At 37.0% G+C, this 11,736-nt stretch overlaps 1 protein-coding gene across 3 annotated transcripts in view; it reads right to left on the bottom strand.

The window, feature by feature from the left end:
• Positions 1–3,830: 3,830 nt before the first annotated feature.
• The window catches only part of pls3 (plastin 3 (T isoform)), a 45,240-nt gene continuing 37,334 nt past the window's right edge, over positions 3,831–11,736 (bottom strand). For all 3 annotated transcript variants that reach the window (XM_056241972.1, XM_056241971.1, XM_056241973.1), the window contains exons 10-16: positions 10,541–10,736; positions 8,531–8,609; positions 8,250–8,367; positions 7,974–8,107; positions 7,034–7,157; positions 6,750–6,874; positions 3,831–4,892 (exon numbers count right to left, since the gene is read on the bottom strand). In XM_056241972.1, the coding sequence (XP_056097947.1) occupies positions 4,760–4,892; positions 6,750–6,874; positions 7,034–7,157; positions 7,974–8,107; positions 8,250–8,367; positions 8,531–8,609; positions 10,541–10,736 (909 nt within the window). In that variant the 3' untranslated portion in view covers positions 3,831–4,759. The remainder of the gene's footprint in view (positions 4,893–6,749; positions 6,875–7,033; positions 7,158–7,973; positions 8,108–8,249; positions 8,368–8,530; positions 8,610–10,540; positions 10,737–11,736) is intronic.

The raw sequence follows: 11,736 nt of genomic DNA, 5'->3' as shown, positions 1-11,736 counted from the left end.
AAATTATCAAGACTAAAATATATTTTTTTTAAACACACTGCAATTATAAATGCTAAACAACATCATTTACCAATAAAGCTATTATCTGCAGTATATTTATCTTTATAAAACGGTTAGTTACAGTCCTTGATTCTGATTAGTGGGGGGTTTTTTTCACGATAAAACCATAGACTGTAAAAGCCAGGATAATACACGGCAATGACCGCTTCACCCAACGGTTCTATGTATCACTACACAGCACCCCTAGCGACCACTCTTAGCAACGTAAACATATGTTCTCTCATTAATATTGTTCAATGAAGCGTATATTGTGAGAGAGTATTTACAGTAGATATATCATCTGCCTTCAGGTCAGTCCTATATTCGTAATAAAAAAATCCGTTTGAATGTCCGCAGCGATATCTTGACCGTCATTTGCGTCTTGCTTCTCCGTGTTCAAAAAAGTCTTCACTACTGACAGACTGTCTCATAAAGACAGTCTTTGCCGCCATCTAATGGCGAAATAATGTAAATATAGTTTTGCCTACCTTTGATGTAGCGCGATGCAGCAGTCACTCCTCTTCTCCTCTTCTCTTCTCTTCTCTTCTCTTCTCTTCTCTTCTCTTCTCTTCTCTTCTCTTCTCTTCTCTTCATTCCTGCATTCACTCATCGAACTGTTAACTGAGTGCTTATGACGTCACAACGGCGACGTCACCGCGCCAGCATTCCTGAGGATGGAATTTATTGATGGAATTTATGCTCTTGTTGCTTCAGTTCAAACATATGCTTCAAACATTTAGATAAGATTAACCTTTTTTATCACGTGTGAATGTTTTAAACTACTTTTATATAGAGATTTTGATTTACCGTGCCAGCTAGACTTTCAATCTAAAACTGTGAAAATTCATTGTAAAACTATGGTAAACCGAAAATAAATAAACATTTAATAACATTTTAATAGCCTGCACTGTAAAAATTATTTTATGGCAAAGTAAATAAAACAGGACAAAATAATGTATCTTTTGATAAGAATAATTTTGTAAAAATGAAAACTTTATCATATTAAGTAAATCCTAATTATATACTTATTTACTTGTAAATATTAGACATCCAAAAGACAAGAAAATTTGACTTCTAACTCTCTGGCATATTTACACGCATTAATTAAGTACTTGAAGCAAATTTTAAAAAATCAAGTAAAATTTACGTCCTTGAAGAAAGGAATCTGCGCATCCGCGGAAAGAAGAAAACCCGCGACCATTGAGGGATTTCCAATCTCCACTCCAACTGCTCTCAGGTAAGCAACAGTCATATGCGACGTGTAGTCTTTCTCGTTATGTCTATTCCACAACTGCTAGCCAAAGAATCATACAATATACTGTCAAACTCGTTACATGAGAAATTATATAAAAAATTCACAGACAACATATGTTCACATTCATGGCCAGAAAATAATTATTTTCTCTCATTCACTTGCATTGACGCTTTTTCAACCTAGAGGTCCACTTGGAGTTTTACGGATGGGCGGGATTTACCAGCTCTATATTACGGATTTTTAGATGTAATTTATTCAGTAAATGAACGATCAACTATTGTGTTGTTGTCATCACTTAATTCTATACATTTTAAAAGTTTAATGTTCTTAATGACGAGTTAGCTTCGTGAGACGCGTTTTAGCTATATTTTTTTCTCGGTTTTAAACTTTAACGTTACGTTTTACACAAGTTACGCCTTAAAACATGAATATTAAATCATGATCTTTTTGTTTAATATTTGTTATTTTGTGTACAATCTAAAAGGGGTTGTTCTGAAGTAGCTTCAGTTCATAGGTGTGGTTTGGGCGTAACGGGAAACAAACCAATCAGAGCGTCATCTCACATTCCCTTTAAGAGCATGATGAACGAGGTGCGCTTGTTCCATGGCGCAATACTATTATAACGGCGCATTTACCAGAATCGGTTCACAGCCGAGGAGATCGATGTTCTCGTCAGGGCCGTAAAAGAAAGAGAAGTGACATTGGGGATGGGACAAACCCACCCAAATTAGCTTCGGTATATATTACATAATATATATTATATAATATATATTCGGTATATTCGGTATTATATGCATATAATAATCTGGGTAAGTGTGTATGCTTTATGCCTATTTTTCCCATTGTCATGGAAACAACAATGATTTCCCTCGTGTTTTAATATTTTTCCTTATAATAATGTATCATTTGCGAAAAGTAAAGTGCATCTGTGTAGATGAGAGAATCATCTACAGTGTATGTGCATTGTTCAGACTCTGTATTATGGCCAAGCATGTGCGCTTAAAATAGCATCTGAATGTACACGCAACGCGCCACTGACTTTAGACTAGTTTTTTTCTGGTCAGTGGCGCAATTGTTTTCTGGAACTGCAAACTAGCACCAGGGATTGCTTGCGCCGGAACACACCTCCTTTTCTGCGCTGAACCGCCCAGGGAGCGCAAGTTCAGTTTACCGGCGTGCGTCTGTGGAGGGAAAAGTCCGCTTTGCACGGGTGCAAAATACGGATGATACTTGCGTCAGTGTACAAAGTCAATTGCGCTGGGTGCAATATAGGGCCCTGAATGTTAGTAGGCTATAGTCATTTCCAAAATAAAACCCAGACCTAACATTCCTCTAACCCCTTCAGACCCTTGGGGTGGACATCATATGGTTATTGGTTTAAACCAATCCAATGTTATGTTTTTATTATAATGTTCATGTTTTATTAAGATTAATGTGTATTAATTAATATCATTAATGTCATTTAGTTTTTCATTGGTTTTAGAGAGAACGAGAGAGTAAAGAGGTTTATGTTGATGTCATCATAATGGGATTATTATGAATCAAGAAAAAAATTCACACTGATAAAATCAAAATGCCCCTTTACCTCAGGAGACATTTGGCCCTATTGGGTTCCTATGAAGGTAAAGTATGTTCTACAAAAGTAAAAGTCTTAATTTTTGGCCGTCCTTTCAAGTAATGAGTAACTTAGCAATACAATGCAACATTTGGGTTCTGGAAGTAAAAAAACTTTACAGCCCTACGGTGAGCTACGAAGTTGTTAATTGATGGTATTTGCTTCTGTTGAAGCCTTTAGTCTGCACTATTTCAACTTAATTTTTTTAAATAATCAGGTTTAACAGCAGAATTTGTGGTAAAAACTACATTCCCCATGATTTTGATTTTGCAGCAAATTCCACCAATCAGAGAGTTGCCACAATCGAAACCCCGCCCACTTACATGAAGCACTGCGAATGACATAATCGAGTAAATTTCGCTCTCAAAATACTTAAATATTTGTATATACAGTATGTGCATATTTTGCAATAAATTTTAAATATATTGCTTTTATATAGTCTATATAATCAACATTTTTAAGTGAGTAGTTTTATATCTCTCCATCATTTTTAACTCGATTCTGTTCGCAATGCTTCATGGGATCGTAGCTCTTTCCGTTAAGCCGTTAAACACACAGTCTTGTACCTTTGTCTGATTTTTAAATACTTTCTTGCTTCAAATTAAAAGTTTGTAATGTTATGCTTCTCCTCGCAGATGTTTGGTTTTGTTCATGGCCTGTAACGCTTTAATGAAGACTTTTTAAAAATCCCTATGAGAAAGGAATGGAAAAATAAGGCGGGCTGTTGCATTCTATGGTGAAGAGTTGTAAAATGTTTAATTTTTTAATAGGCTAAAATGTCAAACAAATTATGCGATTTTCAATGTGACATCACTGTTTGATCCCTCTGTGTTCACAAGCTTCACAACACTTCATCTAGAGCACTAAACACTCTGTTTATGGAAAAAAGAAAAGGAATGAATACAGAAGAGTAATGCTATGCACAGTTGCATTTTCTGCTTTATTTTAATGATGTTTTTCAGTTACAGACATTTGGTGTCAGCTGCTTCGGTCCACAGATAACATGCTGCCGTATGACCAGACACTTCCAGTTTCATTCCCGGAAACAGTCCCTCACCATCAACCCACGGTAGCACACGTGATGACCTTCCTCTGCGACAGCGTTCATTTGTCATCTTTGTATTTAACGTACAGCATGGATTGGTTAATGCTTAAAGCTTTTAAAGACATTTTCTGAGGAGTGTATTGTTTTAAATAAAAAATATAGATAGATCATGCATAGTTCATTCTGTTTGGATGTATCTTGAATGTAAAAAGCCATTTTGAGTATACATATACATAAGACAAATAGTACACAACTATGTAATGCGTTAAAGTGTCTCACTGGAAAGTTGCTGGCAAATTCCGTAACGCGTGTAAAACATAAGGAAAATAAGCGGTCCAATTCAATGGTTCAAACACAATCATGCTCTGCATAGAGGCAATACTGCATCTAGTAAGGCCAGTCGTGACTCTAAACGTCCAAAGCTGTCCAATTGAGACCTACAGCTAGCACTCGTACATTCTTCCTTTATCGATTATGTAAATAGAGTATTGCAAAGCAGAGTCCGACATGGTTTCGATCCGATGCTTTAGTCATGTTGCATTTCATTGACAATAAAATTTGGTATTAATTTGTCCCTTTCGCAGATGGAATCGTAATTGTTTTGGTCTAAAAGAACTGACCCTCCCTTTCCATAAACTTCAAACCCATTTCAACTTTGTAGTCCTGCCAAACGTAAGCATGATTCTTTAACATCTGTTGCCATTTTTATTGTGGTTGTAATAAATTTAGTGAACCAGAAGCCTTTCAACCAGCAAAATGGCTTTTGGGTAGGACATCGGCGCTTGATTGTCCGCAGGGTCCCGCGTTACGCCCTCTTCATCCCTCGGCCCATTAGACACGCGAACACGGTCATGACCATCTTGGGTTTGACCTCCACTAGATCATCAGGCAGAGCGTAGACACGAGCCCCAATCTTCCTGGCCATGGACACAGCAAACCTGCAAGAGACACACACACAGACCCTCACTATACTGGGAAACATTACACAGACCTAAAGACTTCTTCATGGGTGTGTCATTTATAATATCCCTGATTAATAGTTCTCACAGCATATACAGGTGAAACTCGAAAAATGAGAATATCGTGCAAAAGTTCACTTATTTCAGTAATTCAACTTTAAAGGTGAAACTAATATATTATATAGACTCATTACATGCAAAGTGAGATATTTCAAGCCTTTATTCGTTATAATTGTGATGATTATGGCTGACAGCTTATGAAAACCCCACATTCAAAATTAGAATATTGTGAATATATTATAACAAATAAAGGCTTGAAATATCTTACTTTGCATGTAATGAGTCTATATAATAAATTAGTTTCACCTTTTAAGTTGAATTACTGAAATAAATGAACTTTTGCACAATATTCTCATTTTTCGAGTTTCACCTGTATATAATTTTCTTCATACATTTACACCCATATTGGAGTACCTTTTCATATATTAATCGCTTTTTTATTGCCAATGTGTGAACAGCTAAACTAAAATAAATAAATACATTCCCTGACTTCCTAGGTTGTCTGTAGACTGATTTTTAAGTGAAGGACTCGGGACGGTTTTGCTGGTAAAATGAAAAGCATGTGATGTTTACGCGCTCCTGAGAGCCTCTCTTCCGTTCAGAGACACGTGAAACGAATGCTTATACAATGTTCAGGATAATGCTGAAAGAGCCATTCTGTACTGTAATGTCAATGTGCCATGGAGAGAAAAGGGATTCATTCAAACTATAGTCTCACATAGTCAGATCTATATAGTCCATAGTCTCAAATATACTTTATATTCAAACTATTATAAAACTATTACTAATTTGAATGAGCTCATCTGTTCTCATGACGCGGGTGAATCTCAGAGCTAAAGCAAACACATCCACATCCATAGTGCTCAGCACATATTTACATATTCATCTAAACATCGTGGACGGTGTCGGGATGTCCGTCAACAGTATTTCGCTGCAAAGGTATTTCTAACTTCTTTCGACTTCTAAGCAAAGAATGGAAAATAACTTGAGTATATCGGGGTCTTCAATCACGTTCAGTCTCTTGTGTGTTATGTGTGCATGAGTGTGAGAAATAAGTTCTGCTGCAGTTCACTTAACGGCCACCGGTGTCGCTAATATCAAGAGTCTCTGAACTCTACATACTGCGCCTTTAATGTATTTTATAAACACTTTTTGTTATACTGGCTGAAACTCTCTTCACATCCTGATAGTAATAAATGATAGAAGTGATCTAAATATTAAAAATGTACATATATCTTCTGTGGAAGTCTCAGGACCAAAAAATGTTCGTCCAATCATTGCGTTAGGTCCGAATGCAATGATAGGATGTCCTCCCTGCCTGTCAACATATGTATTTCCATACCTCCGCGCAGACATCACACGTCATCAGACAGAAGTCAGTCACCGAGAGCCACAAACAAACAGAAGCCGCCTTTTACAGTTCCAGCTGAACCAAAACAATGAGCGTTCACATGTCTTGATTACCGTAACTACGAGATGGCAACATGTGACATTCGTACTTGGAGCTGTTCAGGTTCTTGGACTTAGAAATAATACGAAATTAATCTCCAGTAGTCAGGTGGTTATTATTGTAATTTAATGTGCTTTGAATCATGAGGTAATTTAACGCCATCTCTCGTGTGTGTGAAGGAGGCGTGGCTTTGGAGACGCTCTGAAGGGAGGTTGGGATCTTATGCTTTCAAAACTAGCTCACTATTGCTAGCCTTTCTGAAATTGCCTACCCTACCTTTAATGCCTGATGCACGTTATCTAATGAACACCCTTTTGAAATCTTACTTTGCATTGTCCAGTTTGTCTCCGTCGCTAAGACTTCCTCTCTTCACGAGGTCGTAGTTGACGCAGCCGGGCTGGATGGCATCAATCAGGTCCAGGACCGCCAGACTGGAGCTGATCTCTTTATCCTGTAGTTCAGAACACAACACTTACTTCTGATATTCAACACACACACGTGTAGGAACATGAATACTGGCTGCTGCATGAAGAATACAGTATATACAGTATATATAAATATATATGTGTGTGTGTGTGTGTGTTAGTTGGATAAATGAAGGGTTGTGCACCTTGAAACTCGATATTTTGGTTGATTTTCCTGCCTGCGACAAAGTCTTGTTAACCCAGTTGACGATGATTTCATCGTTGACCTTCTGCCCGTCGCCCAGGTTCTCCAGTACATTCAGAGTGTATCTGGAAGAGAACACCGCAAACACTCATCAACATCACATTTCCTCCAAACTACTAAGCTTTATACACATATATATGCTCTAATCAGCAAATAAAATAAAATAAATACAATCTTTGTTCATAGACTTTTAGGTGTTTATTGTAAAACTCATTTTTAAATATTAATGCTGGTGTGTTTGTTAATCAAATATGAATTTAACAGTATTTGCATAATAGTTTTACAATAAGGTTAACATTAGTTCATGCATTAGGCATCAAGACCTTATAGTTAAAATCATTTTTTGCATTTATTGATCAAGGTCATTGTTCAGTCTCATATAAACTACCGATCAAAAGTTTTTTTTAATTATATTTTTGAAAGAAGACTTCTGCTCACCAAGACTACATTTATCTGATCAAAAATACTGCAAACAGTAATATTGTGAAATATTATTACAATTTAAATGAACTGTTTTCTATGTGAATATATGTTAAACTGTAATTTATTCCTGTGATCAAAGCTGGATTTTCAGCATCATTACTGTCACATGATCCTTCAGAAATCACTCTAATATGATGATTTGATGCACAAAAAAAAACAATGTTGAAAACAGTTGATGAATAGACTTGAATGACTTTGAAAGTTCAAAAGAACAGCATTTACACAGCATTTACTTGCTGATGTTTACAACATTTATTATTCATTACATATGGATATCCACTATGCAAGATTTACTATACTGTACATGCTTTACTACAGTGTACTTTCTATTTGTTTAGTAATAACACTGTGAATGTTTCTTTTTTTTTGCGTATAGGACACATCTGTCCATGTTTTACCTCCTCATGAGCTGCCAGACCAGGGCGAGAGTGAGAGTCGGGTTCCCATCATTCAAGTCCTGTCCCCCGATGCCCACCAGTGAGAAATTGGCTTTGGTCTTCCCCAGTTCCACAGCGTAATTACAGTTCTCCAGCTAAACACACACACACACACACACACACAGATGTAAAGACTGAAACAGCACTTTATCCAATCAGAAACCTGTCCCTCATTGTGCAGGTTTGGATTGGCTGACTTCCTCAGAGGAGAAAAGGAAATGCGTGTAGAATTAATACCTTCTTCATGTTGGCTCCTAGTTTGGGATATGGAGGCTTGTTGACTTTGTTGTTCCAGTCGACAGGGACCTTGATCTTCTCGTAGAGTTGCAGGATGACCAGAGCGTCCTGAAGGTCACTGAGAAGGCATGAAAAAGATCAAAACTGACTCAAGTGTAACATTATATAAACGATATAAATGAGACGTCACTCGTGTGATTGAGTTGATCACTGATCCCATAAAGTCTTGAGAATTAAGTGAAATACACATCCAATAATTGAGAACTTGATTTGTGATTTACCCGTATAAGTGATTGACATGAGGGTTGACGCCCAGAGAATTCATCCAGTTTCTGAAAGTCCTCTCCTCTCGGGTCTCTCCTACAGAAACCAAGCAAAATCAGGAGTATATATCATAAGAATTACAAACTGCATTTTTAGTCCACAGAGAACACTTTATAATAAGGCTATTCAACCACAATCCATTATATAACATTAGTTAATGCATAACGTTAGTTTATACAATTAAAACTGAGTATTGTTAATTCATGTCAGCTCATTTCTGTTAAATATTAACAACATATACAACTTCTCAGAGGTTCAGAAAGTAAAAGTCCTCCTCAATATTTTGTTCCAATCACATGGATCTGCTAATTAGTTTCCAGTGAAATGTAATGTACAGTAATCAGCCGGCTGGGTTCATGGCTGGAATAAACATACGGCAGGACTTTTGCTTTCTGAACCCTGGCCTTTACACCACTGCAACTTTTGATTTTAATAATGTGTTAGTAAATGTTGAAATTAACTGCGATTAATAAATGCTTTAGTTTTTTTTTTTACTGTTATTTCATGTTAATAATTGTGGTTAAATAATGTTTACAAATGTAATCTTATTGTAAAGTGTTCCCAATATTTCTTGACGACCTTAAGTGTATGCATGAAGTTAATTATAAGCAAATACCACTAATAATCTGTATATAAATAACCATGCATTCAAATTATATGGACCACATTAGTTACGCATGATGATTTTTGTAATCCTACGGCCCGGTTTCACAGCCAAGGCTTAGATTAAGCCACGATTTAGCCTTATTTCAAATCATTTATGTGTCTTTTATAAATGTGCCTTATAAAAAATAAACTGGTGCATCTTGAGACAAAACAATGGCACTGATATATATATTTTAAGATATGTCAGTGCAATTTGATTTCAGTTAAAACAGCTCAAACATGCATTTTAGTCTGGGACTATCTTAAAGGAGTAGTTCACTTTTAAAAAAACTTTTGCTGATAATTTACTCACCCCCATGTCATCCAAGATGTCCATGTCTTTCTTTCTTCAGTCGAAAAGAAATTAAGGTTTTTGATGAAAACATTCCAGGATTTTTCGCCATATAATGCACTTTGCTGGGCAAAAATAAATAACAAAGTTTAAGTTTTATAAGCTCACATGCTCGCCTTGCTCTGTTCTGTGTAACTCTCCTGTTCGAACTCGTTCATTAAAATGAACAAATCTTTTTCCGAGTCAATTCGTTCATTTCGTTCGTTAAATGAATCAAATGAGTCGAAAAAAGATTCGTTCATTTTGATGAACGAGTTCGAACAGGAGAGTCACACAGAACAGAGCAAGGCGGGCATTTGAGCTTATAAAACTTAAACTTTGTTATTTATTTTTTAAATGAGCGATCGTTTCGCTTGATAAGACCCTTATTCATCGTCTGGTGTCGTTTAAAGCCCTTTGAACAGTTTGCAGTTTGCACTGAAACTGTCTTTTGGACCTTGAACAGTTTGGTACCCAGTAAAGTGCATTATATGGAGAAAAATCCTGGAATGTTTTCATCAAAAACCTTAATTTCTTTTCGACTGAAGAAAGAAAGACATGGACATCTTGGATGACATGGGGGTGAGTAAATTCTCAGCAAAAGTTTTTTTAAAAGTGAACTAATCCTTTAAGCCTGGTCTGTGATACTGGGAGTTCATCTATAAACTGAGGATCAGGTCTGACAGCAGATGTTTTCCACCACAAGAGGGCGCAGTCTTCATCAGACGGGCGTAAACTGTTCCAGCCTCAGGAAATGAGCCAAACAGTCCCTCCCTTTGAATCTCTGGCTGACGCGCTTCACCAGTTTCCACAAAACAAAACAAAAATCCTGAATGTCCCATTTGTGATGCCATCGAGAGTATTTTTAGAAGCAAGTGTTTGGGGGCAGTGTCAGCCATTTTCATGAGTCATTACGTGGCGCGTGTGTTTAGTGAATGCTAAAATGGTATTGGAGACAGGAAAGAGCAACAATCAGGAGCAGATTACCCACCCTCCAGAAGGCCCCAGTTGATGTCTTGGTTCTCGGGTTTGGTCAGCGCTGGGTACTTGTTGAAGAGATTGGCCACGAAGGCCAAGTTGAGTTTAGGGTTGCCAGACACGACGTCAGTAGACGTGACGAACTGTCTGCAGCCCAGCCTGTCTGCCTGCTGCAACATACACTCGGCTCTCTTCAGGTCGTCTTTCTCCTGCGGGACACAATTCAACACAACTCAGCGCATGTTTCCCTCTCCGCTTCAGTGGGACGGATTTGCTAAACCCTCAGATGCAAAGCATTCTCCTCTACTGTTTCATGGGTCAGTGAGAAAATAAGACAATTCAAATCAAACAGAAACTGGAATAAAGGGTTAGTTCTCTTCGACTCGCGCACGGCCGTTACCGGAAGCCAGTGATTATAGTTTATAAAGTTATAAATATGGATATTTTTTCTTACAGAAACACAGCTTCGCTTCAGAAGGCCTTTATTAACCCCCTAGAGCCGTGTGGATTACTGTTATGATTGATGCGCTTTTTGGGGCTTCAAAATTTAAGGTATCATTCTCACGTTCCATAAGGTTCACATTATTGATAATAATAAAAATTATTAATAATTGATAGATTATCACAAATAATAACTAATCAAATCATCATATTAGAGTGATTTCTGAAGGATCATGTGACACTGAAGACTGGAGTAATGATGCTGAAATATTTATATTATTGATCTGCCTTACTTAAAGGATTAGTTCACTTTTAAAAAAACTTTTGCTGAGAATTTACTCACCCCCATGTCATCCAAGATGTCCATGTCTTTCTTTCTTCAGTCGAAAAGAAATTAAGGTTTTTGATGAAAACATTCCAGGATTTTTCTCCATATAATGCACTTTACTGGGCACCAAACGGTCCAAGGTCCAAAAGACAGTTTCAGTGCAAACTGCAAACTGTTCAAATGGCTTTAAACGATTCCAGACGATGAATAATGGTCTTATCAAGAGAAACGATCGCTCATTTCAAAAATAAATAACAAAGTTTAAGTTTAATAATGTCAAATGCTCGCCTTGCTCTGTTCTGTGTGACTCTCCTGTTCGAACTCGTTCATCAAAATGAACAAATCTTTTTTCGAGTCATTTGGTTTATTTAACGAACGAAATGAACGAATTGACTCGGAAAAAGATCCGTTCATTTTGATGAACGAGTTCGAACAGGAGA

This window comes from Rhinichthys klamathensis, unplaced genomic scaffold, assembly GCF_029890125.1.
Source record: "Rhinichthys klamathensis goyatoka isolate OS25496 unplaced genomic scaffold, OSU_Roscu_1.1 h1tg000687l_1, whole genome shotgun sequence".
NCBI classification, from domain to species: Eukaryota; Metazoa; Chordata; class Actinopteri; order Cypriniformes; family Leuciscidae; genus Rhinichthys; species Rhinichthys klamathensis.
The sequence above is the reverse complement of the archived record's forward strand: the minus strand, read 5'-3'. Positions and strand labels throughout refer to the sequence as shown.